General features: G+C 35.8%; 1 protein-coding gene across 1 annotated transcript; it reads right to left on the minus strand.

The window, feature by feature from the left end:
* Positions 1 to 497: 497 nt before the first annotated feature.
* LOC117908510 (increased DNA methylation 1) lies at positions 498 to 19,645 on the minus strand. The gene is made up of 9 exons (XM_034822138.1): positions 19,207 to 19,645; positions 11,617 to 14,947; positions 9,648 to 9,771; positions 8,611 to 8,690; positions 6,965 to 7,206; positions 4,203 to 4,289; positions 2,778 to 2,877; positions 1,688 to 1,889; positions 498 to 1,590 (listed from the first exon to the last, which is right to left on the minus strand). The coding sequence occupies exons 2-9, from the start codon at positions 14,797 to 14,799 to the stop codon at positions 1,274 to 1,276; spliced, it is 4,335 nt and encodes a 1,444-aa protein (XP_034678029.1). The 5' UTR covers positions 14,800 to 14,947; positions 19,207 to 19,645; the 3' UTR covers positions 498 to 1,273.
* Between the last annotated feature and the right edge of the window lie 1,295 nt (positions 19,646 to 20,940).

Below are 20,940 nucleotides of genomic sequence, written 5' to 3' on the forward strand. Positions count from 1 at the left end.
TTTCTCCTACTTCTCTCTGCACACCATAATATCAACATTCATTGTTCTTATCACATTATTACTTCTCTGCATTTCTTATCTTTTTTTCACCGTTAGTTTCCTTTTCCACTGTTGTTTTCCCCAGCTCCTCATAGCTTTCTTAAATTCTTAGATATCTAAGGAGATATAGAAGTTTTAATATTACCATCAAATTTTAGCATATGGTTTATGTTATTAGGGTTTCATTCCGATCATTTTATTCTTACCCTAATTACATTTTTCGTATCTTAATCATATTTTTACTCCAAATGCACCCAATCGCACGTTTGTTTGTTTGTTTGTTTGTTTGTTTTTTTTTTTTTTTTTTTTATCTTAATCACATTTTTTGTGTATTCGGGTGCCAAAGATTCATTTCATTCTCGGCTTTTAACCATATTTTTTGTACCCTAATCACATTCTTCGCATCGAAGTCACAATCCAAGAACTTCATACAATACCACCATAAAAATGAAGTAATCAAAGAAACAAATCAACATTAGAGATCATATATGAGGGTCTTTTCATGAAGAATCTACCAGCATCAAAAGCCTAATCTCCTCCATCCAACAAAGTCCTAAGCAGAAAGAAAACCTAAAATAATCATAGATTTGATCTGCTTTTCTTATGCAGCTTCTTCAACCTGCTTCAGATCATAATCATAAACTGCATGCATTAAAATTCTGATTCAGACTATAGTACACAGCATGCAATAAAACCCAAGGCAAAGGATTTCCCTGGTGGTGGTCCGACTGACTGCTTTTGGCCATGGCATCCATTAAAGGCTCTGCTTCAGAGTTCAGACCATAGTAGATCACATGCATTACTACTCAGTTGATATTCCGCCGGAAGAACATTCACACATCATCACATCACCCAGAAAAACAATAACAAAGTTTTATTGAGGGTTTTGTCTTGATCCACTCCCTCATCATCTGTATCCCAAGATGGAAGGAATCATCAAGAAAAAAAAGGCAACATTAGGGTTATAACCCATTCTATGTTTCTGATTTGCCTACTCCCCCCTGTCCAAGGTCAATTCCCTTTAAAATGTTTCTGGGGAAAACCTATTGTTCTTGATTGGCTTTATTCTTTATTGCTTTGGCTCTTTCTGTCTTTGTTTCCTTGTCCAAAATATCAACTCCTTATTTTTGGTTCATAAGGGGGAAAAATGAAAAGAAAATTTAAGGAAAAAAACGGCCCGTTTACCGGGATGCAAAATCCAAGAAGTCAAGCTTTTCTAACATCTATGATTTTATTACTGCTGCTCATCCAACATATCGGCTTTCTGCGACTGTTCCATCGGAGAAAGTTGTCTCACATCATACACACTTTCAGATTCAACATTGGGAGCCAGTTCAAGTTGGCTGTCCACTATTGTTGAAGCCAGTTCTTCATAAGACTCACCTACTTGCAGATTCTGGGAGTCGGGGCATCCAATCTCCATTTCAGCACCTCCTTCAACACAACAGTTCGCATTAGATAGTTGTGCAGACTCAATGACTAACTCTTCTTTGATACTAGCATCCAACTTAGTCAGTTTTGCCGCTTCTAAGGGTAACGCACAATCTGTTCCTGCAATGCCAAAGAAATTCTGTTAATTTCTTAGAAAATTGAAGAACAAAAAACAGGAAAACAGGTTCATTCATTAGGAGAGTCAGAGAGGATTCACCTGCTTGTTTATCTGTTTCTTGGTTCTCATACAAAGACTTTTTCAGCAGTATTGTTCCAGGAAACACCATCAAGTTGATTTTCTTCAGACTTGCTTTTTCATCATCCTCCACGGGTTTGAAGCCAAAACCCAGAGTCCACGTCTCCACCAAACTTGGAATAGCAGCAACCACAATCTTTTCGACCTTGACAGATTTTAGCATCTAGAGGCACAAATAAAAATATATAAAAGGTAATGTCAGATGGATCTCTTAGAAGATAAACAAGTGAGGAACTCAAACTGTGTAACTTTCAATTACATGTCTTCCATGTACGAGTTGTTTATGGGGAACAAATTTGATCTAGCATGCGCTTTGTTCTCTCTTCCGTAAGAGAAAATGTCCATAAAAAATTACAGCACAAATGAACATGTCAAGATGGATGAGTGGCAAGAGAAAAATACTTAAAAGAGAATGAAAATTATAAATGATATGCAGTCATGAAAAACTAGATGGAACACCTAGACACAGGTCCATGCAGTGAGAAAAGACATGATTGACATATGATTTAAAAGAGAATAAGGGCTAGGTAAAGGTGAATAGAAAATACAACACAATGTAACCTCAGAGAATTCGGACATAAAGCTTGTAGAGAGAAGTTGAAAAGGAAACAAGAAAAGTACCAGAAATGAGGTCTTATAATGGAAATAAAGACAAGAGTGTATATATATTAGTGAAAGCCATTCCGACTAAACCTGTAAAGTCCAAGAAAATATCAGAAGCATTTCTGATCAAAATAAGATGAGCAAGCCTCATGCAAACTAGAGAATGTGGAACAAACTTTCCAAACCATGGAATCATGTTCTTCTCATTACACTAACTTACGGTTCATTCTGATTCAAGCTTCAACACCTCCCACAAACATAGTATTCTAATGTGATTCACATAGCATTTGAAATAGTTATTTACATCAGCACAATACTGGATCAGTCACTCGTATGTCCTCAACATGTAATATTTTGAAGTCACCATTGAACAAGATACAGATATCAACACAACCACAGTATTCCAATAAAAATAGAACATTTGAATGTTATTTTACTAATAATAAACCTTTTCAATGGCATTCATAAGTAGTCGACACATTCCCTTGCTACGAAATTTTTCGTAAGTTGCAATCAGGGGCATCTCTGCAACTGTCACTCCATGTACCCTGCAAGAAAATCAAGGTTTATTTATACCCATTAACATTAAGCATATTTCATCAACAGTGTTCAAGTATACAATATCCAGCACCATGTTCTTATAAATACGTTCCACAATTAGTGAAAGAATCTTTGACAAATAAGAAGGCTTCACCTAGGCCCAACTAGGTCCTTGCTCCAAAATAACCATGTTTGAGCTTTTGATCGAACTCATTTTAACAATGCTCCCACCACCAGTAAGTTCTAGGAGGCCCAAAGATCATGGTTGTCAAATCAGGGTCTCTGTAAGTGTTTTCTATATTTTTCATATCATGTTTCATAAATTTTTAACAAATTCTAAAAAGAACTACACACACACATGTTTATATGCAAAAGAGTATATAATCAAGTGGAAGAGGAGATATAAACCAGCAATGTTCATTCCCACCCTTCTTGATGTTACGTGTGTATGGGTGTATGTACATAAAGATGCATCATGCATATGTAGAAGCATGTATGTATTAAGAACATGCAAGTATGGAATGCTTGCATGTAGGAACACATGCATGATTAGATTTCTCAGGGTTTCTCAAGAGTTGGTAAATTCTCTTTTAGGTCTCTGACATGTTGTGTTTGGATCTACGTCAAAATTGGATATTCCATTACATAGGTCCATTAAAATACTCTTATAATTTAGATATTTTCACCATTTCAATTAAAAAACACATTTCCACAAATCCAACTACAGTTGATGTGAGGCACATTAGCTAAGTAGTTATATCACAAAACAATAACACAACAAAGAAAACCATGGATGTATTAAACCAAAAGCAAGTCATGTGCTGCACTGGGCAATTGTCAACTGTATAAACATAAAAATTGCTAGAAATATGTCAGCCAAACATATCTGTTGCATGAGATTAAAATTGTTTTGTGCCTTAAATGTATCTCCAAACGTAGTATCAAACAAATAATCATGGTTACTTATTGAAATGATGGCAAGACATTTAAGTATCAAACAAATAATCATGGTTACTTATTTTTTATTTTGAGAAGTGTAAGGCATAACTTCACTTGCGATCATATTGAAATTTTTAGCAGAGAATCTATAATATTAACCTTGGCAGCTGTTTACAAACAGAACTTATCAATGCAAACTCCAAGCATGGAAGAAACAACATCAAAAGGCATATTAATGAGAACATAACCTGGAGATCAAAATCTTAACATATTTTTGATAAAACTAAACTTAAGATTATAAAAATATCACAAAACAACACTGAAACTGCAAAAAGTTCTTAGAGAAGATTCAGGAAACTCCAGTACCAGCAGGCAATTAAATATCCAAAACTACCTGATAGATGCTACAGATACCAGCGCATCATCTTTCTCCAAAACCACTGTGTAAAACCCATTAAAGTTCAGACGTGCAAAATCTGACCTGAGGATCAAGTAGAAAACCAAAGAAAACAAATAAAGCGATTCAATTGAAAAGCATTTTCATTACTCATAACAGATTAATGTAATATATTTTGTACAGCAAGAAGCAATAATAATAACTTCAAATCCTAACCCAATGCCACTCCACTCAAATTCTTGGAGGTTGCTGTGTCAATGACACCTTATATCCATGTTGACCAATAAACATATGAGCCTGTAAAAGTGCATAATGTCTTCTCCTAACAACTTAAGATTTGGTACACACTATAATAGAATGGTGCCACAGATTACTAACAAGCCAATTGCATTACTAGGTTTCCAACATTTAAAAGTTCCATTTTGTATGAAGAGTGAGAGATCATCAATTGCACTAACACTCTTGTTTTTTTTTTTTTTTTTTTTTTTTTTTTTTTTTTTTTTTTTTGTGGTTAGCAAAAAAGGTACATTTAATATAATAACAGAAAAAGTTTCTGCAAGCGCTTTAAATATATTCTCCTTATTTACATACAAAAATATATATATAATAACAGAAAAAACACACAGAAGTACACAGGACATATACATGAGGCACCTAAAAGAAAGACCTCAAGAGAGTAGATACAAAAAAGCACCCTCACTCTAAAGAAGACCCAGCCAATCAACAAAATCAATCAAAAGTTCAAACCAATCCTCTTGGCACATACACAAGGAAATTCCAGTTAACCTTTATCATCAAAATTCCATTTCATATTACTATATGTTTTTTCCATATCTACTCTGCATGTGATATCTGAATTCTACTGCAGACCAAACATTGATGTGCAAACTGCAGTATAATGTTTGCTCATCAAGAGGGAAAGCAATCTACCAAGAAGAAACAAAAAGAATGCATCTATGTTATCTGATTTGACGAAGAAATCCCTTCATGACAGTCCAAAACACCTCTCATATCTCATTTTATCTATCACAAATAAATAATACGTTCATATGGCTTTATCTCCCTAAACCAAAATATATCTCGTAAAACCTCTTATTGGAAAAATGGTGTGGCTTCCAATTAACTTCTCTCTAGGATAATAAATACTTATCTAAACACAATAAACGTGATTGAAAAAGCACCTCCACAGCTCCTTCCTCGGATGGGCTTAGAAAGGAATCCTTTCATAGAACAACCAGTTCAAAGTTACCAAGCCTCCACTGTTTAACATGGCTCTCATTGTATAAATGAGTAAATAAACAACCCACAAATGTTATGCCAAAAGTCTAGAACAGACATGAAAAATTCTATGAATTCAAAATTGGAAAATTTATATTATGTAAGCAGGACCTAAACAGATTGAAATCAGGGGCATGCCTCACCTCCATTAAGGCAAATATTAAGGAACATTCTAGTAAGGGGGCAGATCAAACATCAACCAGTTGTATTAAAAATAAAATAAGATTAAACCGAAGTAACCTGCATGAATCCAAAATGAAACATTCACAACAACTGAAACATAACAGCAATAGAAATTTTAGCAGAGAATATCAAAACAACAAAATAAAGTTGTGCAAAATCAAAACAATAGAGAGATCCAAAAGAGTAAACAAGACAAGGATGAGAAATCCTTCCCTGATTATACAACCTAATCAAAACAAAGGAAAAAAAAAAGCAATCCAAAAGGCATCAAATCAAAGTACTTAACCTAAATTGGTTATATTTTATAATATGAAAGAAGAAAAAATAACATGCTCTATGTTCATTCCCCTCCTTATTTGCCTTATCTAACTCTAAAGAGGCTTGGGTGGCGGACTTGTGGATGCACTCTAATGAAGGGGGCACTTGGTTTCCAATTTTCTCCAGATCCCTCAATGGCTGGGAGGTTGAGACTGTGGAGTGTTTTTTGTCAAGGCTTCAAGATAAGGCAGTGGTTGTGGAAGAGGAGGACAAGTTGTTGTGGGCAGCAACAAAGAGCGGATCCTTCTCTATTAAGTCCCTCTATTCTATTCTTGAGGTGGGAAGGGTAGAGCCTTTCCCTTCTAATGGAGTGTGGAATGCGTGGGTTCCTCCTAAGTTAAGCTTCTCTGCTTGGGAGGCATCATGGGGGAAAGTTTTGACTTTAGAGCAACTACAAAGGAGGGGATGGGTTTTAGCCAATAGATGCTCCCTTTGTTATGCACATGAGGAGTCGATTGATCATATCCTCTTGCATTGCGAGAAGGCAAGGGTGTTGTAGGAGATGTTGTTCTCTCTATTACGGTTGCATTGGGTGATCCACACTACAATTAGAGAGACCCTTTTAGGGTGGCATGGCTCCTTTGTTGGTAGAAAGCGGAAAAAAGTTTGGAAAGTAGCACCTTTATGCCTTTTCTAGACATTATGGAAAGAGAGAAATAGAAAATATTTCGAAAATGTGGAGCTCTCTGTTCAAAGGCTAACATTCTTGTTTTTGTGCAGCTTATTATCTTGGTCTAATTTATTTATAGAAAATTCAACTATATCTTTACTCGATTCTATTGCTTGGTTAAGGTTAGATTGAGGGAGAGAGTATTTTTGTTTTCCCTATACCTTTTGGCACTCTTTGGCAGTCAATGTATACACCGTGTGTACCATGGTGCCCCCCTTTTGGCGCTTTTTATTAATACTAGAACCATTTACCTATCAAAAAAATAAAGAAGAACAAAATGGGAAAAATTTTCCAAGAGAAAAGTACTTACCCCCGGTTGTATAACACATGGGGTATCATGTCTATCCCTGTTCGTGGATCCACCATGGACAAAAAGCACTCCTCCATTATAGTCAGAGCAACAGCTAATTTTGAGTTACATTCGGCCTTCAGAGCAAGCTTTTGGGAAGAATGAACCTTCTGGTCATCATGGATGCATCTCAAGAGTGTCCAAGTGAAGCCATCAGCAATATGGTTGACAAACCCAAGGAGACCCTGAAGACCTGAGTAGATCTGCATGCATCAGTGAATCAAAATCTGTTAAAAATAGCAGAGGCAAGAGACCAATAGTACAACAGAGTTCAAACCATAACACTTTGGATCACCTAGAAACGTCCAAATTAGAAGATACAATGCAATATACTAACTAAAAAAAGACGACTATTAGGAGCCCTGATAGTGGGGCTGTAGCAGGTAACTCAGCAAACACCATTTTCCCACAGGCAGAATGCAAGACTTCGTTGACCACCATTTCCTCAGGGACAGGGTAGGAAGTAGACTTTTAGAACTGATTTCTAATATAGACATATTATAAAAGAGACATCCTAGTGCTTTTGTGTATCTGTTCTTTGAACTCATACTAATAAATTCACCTTATTTTAAATAATTAAAAAAAGGAACACATCATATTTCTTCTATTGCCCTGCAGTTCTAATTTAAGGGTTTCATGCGTGTGTGCGCACACATTATTATAAACCAGAAGTATTGTATTAAAGAATTAAAGAACTGCAAAGACGAGGAAGGATGAAGAATACTTCCCCACAGGGAACAAGGAAAAGAACACTGAAACTCTACCCAGGAAGCCAAGCCACAATAAACCTCACAAACACTGGTCACAAAGCACAGCAACTACACTAGGAAGAAGGCAAACTTTAACAAGATGCATGGCTTCTCTTTTCACCAATTGCCAACTTTCTCCCCCCCACAAACAAAACCAAAAAAGAAAACTTCACTCTTTTTCTTTTGATAGGACAAGAAGGCTCAAACTTCAATATCTCACAGATCTCTCTCTAACAAACCAAAGCTTTACCAGCACAAAACCCCCTCCATCAACCAAGCAATGACAAGACAACAGTAGAGTCCCATCTTCCAGCCAACAGCTGAGCCCTCTCCCAGTGGCTTTTAATGGGTTCTACAAAGCCCCGGAATCTTAGCCTCAAAAACAAAAAGGTTATCATCACTATTTGATTTTAATATGAAGGGTAATAATATATCAGAGAAGATCATGAAAGACTATTAAACACTCCCATTGCATATAACTGGAATGCATAAAAGAGGGAGAACCAGTTTTGGAAGGTTCAATTAATTAATACCATTCTAAGCAACAAGAATGTGTATACTATGTCGTTAATTGTTGCAAAATTCCTACCAAAAGGGTGGGTCATTTACTCTTTTACTCTTTTATTGGATCATGGAAAAGATAAAGATACACTGTTGTGCAGCAGGGAAAATGACCACACAGTTTTTTGGGTTGAAAATAAAACAACCAAACATATCTCAAGTTGTATGTCATCTTCAAAACTAGCATGCAAGAATGAAATAATAAATATCTCCTCATTCAAAAGCTAACAGATCCTTCTACCAAAACTGGCCAATTAGAAAGAAGTTATTGGAAACACAAGTCAAATATTAGCGTACCTCTTGGCAATTCTCACCACAAAACCGAGCATCACCACCCACTTCTTTTACACACTTTTCTTTCAAGCATGGCATATGATCTATTTACAAACATGACAAATATCAGGCAAATTAAGCATCCAAATTGCTAAAGTAATAAGCATGAACAATCATTTTTAAGAAAAATAAAATATATGGCCAATGTTTACTTATACCCTATTAATTCAGGAATAATTGTAGTTTCAAGTTAGGGAACAAAAGTTCCTAGTGACATCAGAAAAAGAAACCAAACCAACATCCTCACCCCGTCTCCAAAGCCACTAACCCCCACCGAAAAAAAAAAAAGGGTCTACTTTTTTAGATTCCTAAATCTATGGAAGAAGCAGTTCAGGGGTGGTTTTGTCACACATGGGACATCAAGGGACGTATGGTATAGAAAATATCTCTTTTTGCACCTGATGGACAATATGGATGGAAAGGAATGATAATGAAGAACATTTCAAGGTAAAAAAGGCGGATCAGGTTGTATCAGAGCTCAAATTCTCAACTTGCCGTTTTTTATGGTGCTCCTACAGTTCTGAGTTAGAGAAAGTTTTTTATTACCAATTCTACCAACAGTGTTTTATATACTAACTTTCTAGAATCTAGCTAGATAATCTTCTGTGATATGATTGGTATCCATTTCGGGTTTAGAAAGTTCTTCCTGGATAAAACTCTACTATTGCATAGCAAATACAAAGATAACCTAGGTTTTTCCTCTTCAAAAAGTTGAAAGAAATGATAATGTATGATGTGGCATGCAAAAAAATAAGATAAAGGGGTGTGATGAAATATAATTCTTCACATGATACATCAGCTTCTAGTTTCTAATACCAATAAACAATAGGCTGAATTCTCATTTTTTTTATAAAAAAAAAAAAAGAAAAGAAAAGATTTCAAGAAAAGATTTCAGTTCAAATTCCATTATGTCATGTTTATTTTCATGCTATCCACAAACAACCAACATGTATAAGGTTTAACAAAAACTATCCAGCTAAAGTTAAAAGAGGGCAGTTTACATTTGTGCTCGCACTGGGAACATTTTAATGCAAGAAAAGAACTTGATGCTTCTCTGTCCTTAACCAAATCTCCACAAATCCGGCAAGTGCAGTTTGGGCAATACCAATTGCCTTCAGGGAGCTCCTAAATTCAATAAACAAGATCAGGTCAGTACAGGTAGATAATTAGTTCTTTTAATTTTTTTAAATAAAAAACATTACTAAGAAAAACATGAAGAAATCAACTTTCCCAATAACCTGGGAGAATAATTCATCATTAGTCAAGCATGGGAATGTAAGAATACTAATATTCTGAAGCAGAAAGAATATATAATATTGATACACAAGCCAATCAACAAGAAATTAGAGCCCCAAGACCCACATGTAAATGAATAATAGCACCACATGGTCAAATCAATCTTAAAATGGAGTAAGAATTCATAACTACATCACTAACACATAAACTTGAAATACCACATGGATCACTATTCCAATGAACGTTAAAATCTTTGTAGTACTCAATCTAGATTAGCATAGAGATCAAGGGAGATAAACAAAGTTGTAGGAAGATGTTGGCCTAATCCCAAAATAAGATAATGTTTTTCATGCTTGACACAAAAAAACAAAACCATAAATGATAATAATAAGGAAATATTGAACACTTTTTACTGTTTTATGAATTCCCTTAATAACCTTGCAAGAAGGCCATCAGTAGAAAGATCGAAAAGAAGAGTCCAAAAAAGGCAGTACGTACAAGGAAATAATGCCTCTGGTAAAAATAAAATTGTGTTTTTAAAAATTAAGATTTAATCATTTTCATAATGAGAAATATATCAATGTTAAGAGAAAACATATCTTGCTACACCAATTTGACTTTCAAATATGAATAAATGGTGCAGAGTATTCAGACCGCTGGCGGCCATGACTAGCATTTGGCATAAGAGATGCACACTGCCAACTTAAATGGACCTACATCAAGAACATAGTTGCATACCATCAATATGAACAAATAATTCACAGCGGATCTTCCATGAGGGAATTCAATTTTTGCCACCAATTCACCATGGTTTTTTAAAGCTAAGGGATTTCAAACCACAGTCAGAATACACAGATCCATCATCCACTTCAACAATGAATTATGGAAAGGAAATTGAGAACCTAATTGATCCAATTACAACCAAACTGAACTCATAAAAAGATTTACCATCTTATCAAACTCAAACAAATCCAAATTCAGTATAAATATAATCCATGTATCTTCATTGTAGAAGATTCAGTTGGACATTGTCCAACCCAAATTAAATGCATCTGCAATATTTTTCCTTGATTGCATCACAAAATTTCCATGCAATTAATGACTAACATGTCTAACACGTTAACCCTCTGGCACACTCCAGACTCTGCTAGGCACCTGAGGTACACCTAGTTTCCTTCTAGTTTATTTGGAAATTGCTAACTAACATCTATAACAGTGCAGAGAGTCAGAGACTCTTTTATCTTATATATAGCTCCTAAGCTAATGACTTCTACGCTCAATAGGGTTCTTGTAATCCATGAATGACACAATTCATAAGACTGATTAATTCCAGATTCAAAATATAGATACAGTATCACTTTGTCCTGAAAAAGTAGACCAAAATTATTTCCTATAGAAGTGTTTATATTTACAAGATCAAGAAGGTAGTTAATCATGCAACCATCCATGATAATGTAGTACATCACACCCAATCAGATAGAGTTAAAGGTGTCCCTGATGAGATGTTAAAAAATGTAAAGAGCGGTTGCAAAGAAACATACAACCAACACAGGAAGTATTTGTTTTCTTTTTCTTTTTAAGAAACATAGACAACATATTGAAGACATCTAGAAATATGAAAAAGCAAATTAAAGATCACACTAAATTATAAAAGCCTAGTGGAAGGAACATAAATAAAGAAAGAGCAAGCAAAATATCATTAAATCTTTAAAACTAGGGGGGAAAAAGACAAACCTTTGCAGACAAGCAAGCCTGATGAAAAGTAGATGGGCAGTTATCACAGCATATCAATTCACCCCCATCCCCGCATAATCCACACGAATCGTCATTTTGGTCAATTTCATCAATTTGTACATTTTTTATGCCACCTTTCCTGACTTTATATTCAGTAGACCAGGCCTGAAGCTGGCACAAAGTGAATGACTTGCCAGACTCCATGAATAGGTTGCGACAGGGCCGATTCAGCTTGAAACCAGCATGAATTTTGAAGTTACAAACTGAAAACAGCTCTGTGCAACATTTGCAAACAATCCCGTCACGGGTTACATAACCATCCTTCACCACAGCATTATCCTTGAGATTACGGTACTGGATAACATCATTGGAAGATATAACACCAGCATCTATTAACCAGGACAACACCGTTCTTACTCCTGAGGATGTCCACTTTCCATCTGTGGCATGCCTTCCACCCTTGCCCACGCTTCTTGGCAGCAACTTGCAATTCCCCTTTCTTTTCTTGAGCTTATTTGGCGCTTTTGATTTTTTTACCTTCATTTTTGAGCTTGGACGCTTTGTGCTGGAGCTGGCATTTCTGTTTTGTATAATAGCTGCAATCAAAAGATCATCATCTTCAATCTGGCAACTGCTTGAATTCCTTTGTCCATTTCCATATTTGGTTTCAGGCTTAGAACCAATATTTACATGCAGAGATTCATTATTAGTATTATTCTCAATGTTGAACTCCTCTGAAAAATCACTATCATGAACCACTTGAACCAATCCTCCCGAACTATCAACACTGTGGTGGAACTTTTTGAACTTAGACCGTTTTCTTTCACTTTGACACTGGGAAGAGCTAAGAGATGAGGACCTTTTGCAACCACCATTGTTTCTAGCAATGGCCATCAAGGACTCCTCCATTTCTTCTGACTCTAACTCGGGGTCATGTTCGTGGATATTCTGCAGTTCAGCTCTACTAGGCAAGGGCAGACCTAAAATTTCATTTCTGTATAATGTGCTCAGTTTGATTTCGGATATCTTTTTAGACTTCCTGCGCATCTTTTTTTTCAAGATCGCATCTGCTGACAGATAAGTACCATCCGTCTTCAATTCTGAAGCTTCAACAGCTCGTCCACCCTCATTCCTTATATGTCCAGAAGGATGTAAAACCCCTGGAATTACAATTTTATGTGAAATTGGCGCATCACCACAGAGTGAGAAATCCAACTGAGCATAAGTTTTATCTGGGTCATCACCTTGAGCCAGACCATTCTTTATGGTGCAGTTTGGAACGACCTCCAGTGACTGCAGCAGATGGCTCCCCACCTTATCAGTGACTAGGCCTTCCAGCCATTCATCTTTTTCGTCCCACATATCATTTGATGCAGCTTTAACAATGTCCACAGACAATTCCATATTATGATCTGAAATCTGTTTATCACAGCTTGGAGAATTCATGTTACTATCTTGATGAGGGGAGACAGTTTCAGACCGCATAACATCAACATTTTCAGAAGTAATGGGAACATCATAAAGGCCCTTACCAGACTGGATACACATACCATCTGACACACAAGCTTGCAAAGAACTCGGATCCAAACTGCTTCTTTTTTTCTCTAGCATTCCCCCACCCTGATTTGCCATTGCATCCACAGTATCTATTGAACACGTACCCTTTTCATCAGCCATATATATTGAAACCCCCTTCAGAGTCCTCACTGCCCCCTTCTGTGCATGTTGACCAAATTTCAAGGGCCTTCCATCACCAAATTGCTCACCTTTTTCATCAGCCATATGATAAGTCCCTTCAAAAACAGTCAATGCACTTCCACTGGCCAAAGAAGAATCAGAAATCGCAGCTGGAGGATCTCTCCGTGCAAACTGATTTTTTATGCAACCCACATCTTTCATGACCAAAACAGCATTATTTTTCTGTTTCTTTTCAACCACTATACTTCTTATCGCTTTAACTGCGTTTCCCTTTCTCAGTGCACCAATCTTCTTGTCAATAAACACAACAGTTATGAAGGGATCTAACAAACTCCATCGATGAGCCAATGTAATAGCAGTTTCTGCTTCATTAATCTTTTTATCTATATATGTCAATACGTTAGATAGATTAGACCAGAATTCACTGATATCAGTCCATTCCTTAGCATCATTTTCCTGTACCAAACTGTATCTATCAGCAAATAAATTCTCACCACATAATCTCCAAGCCTTAGGAAATTCACGAATCGGCCTTCCCTCTGGCGATCTATAAACTGACTCCTCATGAGGCCTACTGTTCCTTTTACGCTTCTCAATAGACCAACCCGCTGCAATAAGCACATGATTGATATGATCATGAAGAAGAGGACGAGGATCCTTCAGAGATTCTACACTTGGAGATGCATAAAGCGCATCCAATTCTAGAAATACGGATTTCTTTGGTCTGTCCTCGGAAAAGAGCGGAGGCCCAGACTTATCAGCAACAGCGACGGGTGGACTTGCAACCAAAAGCTTGGTTGCAAAGCTCTCCTGAGAAACAGGAGAAGCAATAGCTTTACTTACAACAACTTCCTTCCGATCACTTCCATCTAAGCTGGATAATCTACACTTCATAGCATCCCGGTCACTGAAACTACATGCTCTCTCCATTTGCAGATGACGCTTAAGCAGATAGCAACGGTATTTAACACCCTGATCCGAAGATTCAACTAAATGGCATCTTACCTTTTTATAAACAGATTCAGAAGCAGGAGGGGACATACCAGAAACAATTTCTTTCAAGGGTGCTGATGAATCAAAAAACTTCTCAAAATCAGGTTTCAAGTTACAAAGTTCATCATCTGACAACTTCATTCGCTTAACGTTTACATCATGGTCATTCCCTTCCACCAAAGTAAATCTCTCAGAAAAAGACCCCGGACCAGAAGTTCCTCTAGAATCTTCAGGTACATTACAAGAATCGCCCATGTACAAATCTTTAGACGACTGACTTGTTACTGCTGAGTTTTCGCTATTTGAACAGAGCGATGTATCTGTCTGCTTATTATCCTCACATTCAAAGTTAATAAATCCAGTGACAAGAAACCTCTTACTTGCACTATCGGTGTTATTTCTAAAGAAGACCTCTCTAAAAATACGGCACTCATCATTTGACCCTTCAAAATCATCATCATGCAAATCCTCAATTTCTTTGCTCAATAACATCTTTACCTACTGATCACAGTCAAACTTAATCTGCACTAACTTCAATCCTTTGTCTCATATGTAACCACCATCATTTTCATGGAAAAGAAAATATTAAACTCAATACCAGCAGAACTTCAAGCTGACATAATTTAATACTGCTACAAGTCTGCAAGACAAAAACTAATAAGCTACAAAAAAAAAATGTAGAAAAGATTGAAAAAATACTAAGCCATTTCCAGTATCTTTGCAGTGCATACGAGAGAGAGAGAGAGTGGTGATTCCTGACAACAATCAATTCTATAAGTACATTAAATAATTCCACAAAGAGAAAGTACTCAACTTACTGAAGCAATACAATTTTAAATTGTCAAATGAAGAAATAAGCACTTATAATAATTATAAAAAAAAAAAGGAGGATTTTTTTTCCAATGCTTCAGGCGGTTGCGTTTCTTTCATTTCATCAGCTATGAAGAAAAAAACAAATCTCAAAAAGCAAGAAGGACCACTCCTACAGCTTCATCCCTGCCCTAATATATCCAACTAATAAATCCAATTAAGAAACACGATACAAAAGTTCAGCACTGTGAATTCAAATAATGCTCCTAAGCTCACCAAATGGGAGATACTACACTTCTTTCTTACTCTGCCATTTAGAATGTGCATTAATATCTGATCAAAAAAAAAAGTGCATTAATAAGGTCGTGTGTGCTCCACATACCTTAACTTTTGATGCATGCATAAGGGTGAATATCATAGCTTTCTTTTATTCGTTCACTTTCTAAAAAATATACAATCTTATATTTTTTTTCCTTTTCCTAAAAGATACATATATAAGCTCATACCAGCGCATAGAGAATATAAACATGTCTTGTCCTGAATAAGAAAGGAATTGAAGATTCTTAAATAAACAACCCACCCCCACGCCAAAAACGGAAAAAAGAACATCAATTAATTAACAAGAATTATAATCATTGTAACATAATAATAATATTTTTCTCTGGTAAATGGCAATAATGCACTAAGTGAGAACAGTATATCTTAAAGAGTTTAAATGAAAATGCATCATGTGATTCTTGCTCCTACCTAAGATTGTCACCTTGTATGCCACAGAAAACCAACTCCATACAAACATTATAATTGGACTGGTTTGCGAAGCCAAATCAATAGATAAAAACATATATGCTCATCAAGACAAAAAGGAGAACTTCGTGTTCATCCAATCTGAAAATTATTATTCAGGGGAAACAATTCTAGAAAGGTTCATAATTGAACCGCTATTATTTTACTCAAGCTTCCCATTATGCATCATAGACATGCTTGTTTCCAAACTGATACAAATTGTTAGAAGTTAGAGCACAACAAGAAAAGGAAATTTTATGGAATAATGATGTTCACTTTTAGTCAACCAGATTTAAAGGCCGCCAAGAAACAAACAAGTAATATATTTATATCTACATTCCTTCAATTTAGAAAAACTATAATGAACAAAAAATAAAATATAATAATTTGATAAAACCAAGTTACCATTAGGGAACTTGTTTATATTTATAAGAATATACAGTATTTAGTTTGACCACAAAATTTAGATGAAAAAAAAAGGTAGCAACATTTTAAAGCTACTCCATTTGCCATTCACGATGTGTGTATTGCATGTATTCCATCTATGACCCACCATATCTCTTTGCACCTTACCATGCAAAAACACCAGATAAGATTTGGATGAAATTGAATATTTTAATTGGCAAGATATTCCTACAAGTTTTTTACAGGAGACCAACTATCACTAGATGGAGTGTATTCCATATACAGGCATTGTATACCAAGTAAACACCAAACTTCCAGGGCCCCCACCCCACAAAAAAAAAAAAAGGGGAGTGGCACATAAGGTGATACCACTTTTCAGGACTACAAGAAAAGTCAAAATCATACTCTAAACCATCTGCTTTTAACTTTAGGAAAACAAGTTCTCACTTCCAAAATATCTTTAATACCAACTAGAAAGACCTCCAAATTATCAATTTGCTAAGTGGTTTCTGAAGTATATATCTCACTACTTTTTGTCTTTTCATGGGCGAGAAGAGAAGGATTTTGATGAATGTCAATTACCACACTAAATCAAGTCCATCGTGTGTTAAAATGAACCAAAACCAGGCAATATTAAATGCATGAGAATTTTGCTTTCAATAGAGATTTCTTCCAAATTTTAAGATAGTCAAGAGTATTTACAAGGACTCGATCTCTAATTGCACACTCTTCCATGAGTATGTGTTCCCACATCCCTTAACTGGAACAGAACAAGCAAGTTCTTTTGGAAGGCATATGAAAACACTGGATTGATTTAAACCATATCATAAAAAGTCTACAACAAAACTACCTCTTGATACCTAGCATAACCAACACAAAACAATGTCTTTAAATAGAAACAGTTTTTCAGAATCACATGGTACAGGAAGAAGCAGGGCAGAAGAGAGAGAGAGCGAGTGGGAGTGAGGGAAAGAGAGAGCGAGTGGGAGTGAGAGGAAGAGAGTGAGTGGGAGTGAGAAAGAGAGAGAGATTTTACAAGGAGAGCTCATCAGATTGACTTGCCTCCATCATTTGTTGTATGTAGCAAAACCAACCAAAATGAGATATGCCTAGAGAAACCTATCAAAACGATATATGCCTAGAGAAACCTGCTTTCAATTAATACAGAAGCAAACAGAAGACAAGAAAATTCTAGCTAGCAAATTCCATTTTTCAACTGACATCACTTAGACAGAATAAATGATAATTTTCACCGCATTATTATCACATCCATGTCTACTGGCACATCTTAACGCTATTGAGTAAGACTATGGTACAACCATACAAAGCCTAATGAATAATATCAAATGTGGTTCAAACCAATACCGTTAGCTTAAGAAGGGCAGGTAAACAATTTAACCTAATAATTAGCCTTCAAATAACTTGTATGGTAAGATCATTACATTAAAACAGATTATATACTTTTGACATAGATTTGCAGGTTTTATGTTCATCCCATGGGAGAAAATAAATTATAACATGCAATGCTTCAAACCACCTTTTGCCATGCTTCAATGTTACAAATTTCTTACAATGACAGAAATTTAAGGGAGCGACAGCATGATAGAAATAGAGTTCACGAATATCTTGCATTGAACTCCTTTTATTTTCTAATGGAAATAGTGATATAAAACCACTTGACTCCTGACTTGAAGATGGATCGATTAAATAAAAACAGTTGATATAATAGATTGAATAAATCACTAAAAATCAAACAACAATATAATTCTTTAAGTAAAGCATCTAGTTTAATCAGGAAAAAAAATATTAAACAGAACAAAGAAGAACAACTTTTTTTAAAATTTTCCATCAATACCCATTTAGTAAACCTAGCAAGAAAAAGGGGAAAGAGCAGGAGGGGTTGGAGGAGTTCCCATGCAAAAGGCTCAATTGTCTGGTTCGACATAAATGGCTCAACCTATTTGTTTGGAAATCAATTTTGTCTATGAGTACATGTTTTAGTCAGATTCAACGTTCATTTGCTTTGCACAACTTAGAACTGACAAAGTATGTCAAGCGAAACTGAGAATCAGAGATCTCATTCATATATCATGAAGCAAGGCAAACAACGAACGTCAAAACAAGATATGAGTCAGACATCGTCCTACAATTGTTAGAAAAAAAAAGCTGCAGTATAGGAGACACACGTAGGAGAAAATGATGCATTCGCTAATAATTAGAAAAGTAAGAACCTTCTAGACATGCATCATCAACTTTAACTCTAGAATTCCTAGTTCCCTGTAAACAAGCCAAATATTTCTATGCAAACCAGAAGATAAGTTTTAAAATGAGGCTCCAATTGTTTCAGCCTCAACTTTTCCAACAAAAGGTTGATGAGTTTCCCCACAGAATTAGAAGGAGAGAGAGAGAGAGAGAGAATTTAATCAGACACACATCCGAGAAACAAATTCCCCCCAACTACAAGGAAAGAGGAATTCCATGTGAATTTCCAAACCCGATAACTCAACCACAACAAAGGATTATATATATAAAAGAGAGAGAGGGATTAAAAACCAAACGATTATCAACTAAAATCGTTGAAATTCTGATATCCAAAGCTCCCAAATATGGATAGAGACAGAGAGATAAAAAATCATGAATTCTCATAGAATAAACTGCATGCAATCGAAGATGATGAAACCACAAAAACTCATCAAGAAAACAAACCCAAAGAAACCCATAAAGATAAAACAAAAATTAATCAAACCCATCTCAGTCTCGGAAATGTACAAGAAATGAAAGAAGAAAACACACACACACACACAAGAACAAAAAATCAAACCCATAACAACTCAAAAATCCAACATTTCAGAGATCAAAACCGGCAAATCAAACAAAAAAAAACCCAACCGAAAACCTCACCTCCACAGTGCATTTTGGGATCAACCAGCACACAAAATTAGGGCTAGAATCCCGAATTAGGGTTTCAACATTGACGAAGCTCGTGGGTCTGCCTCAGAAGCGAGAGAGAGAACCCACAGAGAGCACGAAAGGTACCTCCTTTGGCTGCCTCACCATCACTATATAGGCGAAGGGAAAGGCTTCGGAAATACCGAAGAGCTCTCAAAGTACAACAGATGGCAAGTACTTCAATCCCCCATCTCTATTCTTCTCTCTATATCTCCAGCCCGCGCCCCCTCTCCCTCTCTCTCTCTCTCTACATCTCCCTCTTTACACCCCTGGCTCCCTCCCTATACACCTGTAAATGTTAATTTCATTCCATATGTTACTCTCTCTCCATCTCTGCGTTTGTACAGGTCATTGGTGAGTGTACACACTCTCTCTCTTACACACACTCTCTTTCTCTCTCCACTTTGCCTTGTCTCTTTGTGTGCTTGTAATTATCCTTTCTAAAACCCCAAAAATAGGGTTTATAATCTCTACTCGTATTTTGGTTTTTTACCTTTCCACACCCTCTCAAATTTTCCTTCTTTTTGTTTTCTTTCTGTGTATGGTTCTGCATTTTAATTAAAAAAAAATCCCTTCAAACTTTCCTAATTTTTTTTTTTTAGGGTTTTTGGTGGATATACACTGTGGGGATATTTCCATGGTGGTGGATTTTGTTAGTTGGAAATAGAGTTGTGTGAAGGGAACTCTTAGGACATGGCTCCTTTTTCCCTGTTAGGGTCCCATGGAAGGGGAGGGAGAGGGGAGGATTACTAAGATTAATCACTAGAAGGCTTGGATTAGTTTTTTCGATTTGCGTTAATAAGTAGTGATAACAACTAAACTAAAAAAAAAAAAAAAAAAAAAGATTTTTCGTTTTAACGGTAACGGTATTACCAGTTTAATAGCTTAGGTTTGGTTGCTAACATGTAATGTGAATAATTACAAGTAAAAAGGTTTACACCCTACTTTTGTTTTATTGTTGTTGTATTAAAAAGACAAGGGAGGGGATCGGATCATATGTACTATGTTCAATGATGAATTACTCGACAAAGAATTGTTCCATATATGAGACAAATGCAAGTTATTTTTAGTTCATAATGCATTGCTAGACTTGCGACGTGTAATGTAATCACTTAATGGATTAATTACTATTATTAGAATATAGTTACATTCATAAATTATCACATTTGCCTAATTAAAAAGTGATCGATGTCTTTTGAGATATGATTGTCGTTGTTAGATCCATGACGTATAACATAATTACTTAATGATTAATTGTCTTTATTTTGTTATAGTTACTATCTATACATTATCGGTTTTACCTGATCAAATAGTGATCAATGTCTCTTATGTTGAAGTTTCATACGCGGCAACCATACATATAATAGGAGGAAAAACAGGCTTTGTGACTTTTTTCAAGCAAGAGTTCACACTTGATGGGGCCTAGCAACAAGGCTATTTAATTTGCCAAGCACCATTGTCATTGTCATTCCTAGGGAGGGGGTTTGCACTACGTGGGCATTTGCATGAAATTTAAGCAAAGTGTTGCATGAGAGAATGCAAGTTGAGTAGCGAACAAAGATGTAATTTTTATATGCCATTTTGTTTTCCATAAATAATTGAATTATGAATTTACTTAATCATAAGACAAATATAGGGTTTTGATGTTTGAAACCTATTGAAATGAGCATTATACTTGATGATTGA

The sequence above is a fragment of the Vitis riparia genome, chromosome 19, assembly GCF_004353265.1.
Source record: "Vitis riparia cultivar Riparia Gloire de Montpellier isolate 1030 chromosome 19, EGFV_Vit.rip_1.0, whole genome shotgun sequence".
In the NCBI taxonomy this organism is placed as follows: domain Eukaryota; kingdom Viridiplantae; phylum Streptophyta; class Magnoliopsida; order Vitales; family Vitaceae; genus Vitis; species Vitis riparia.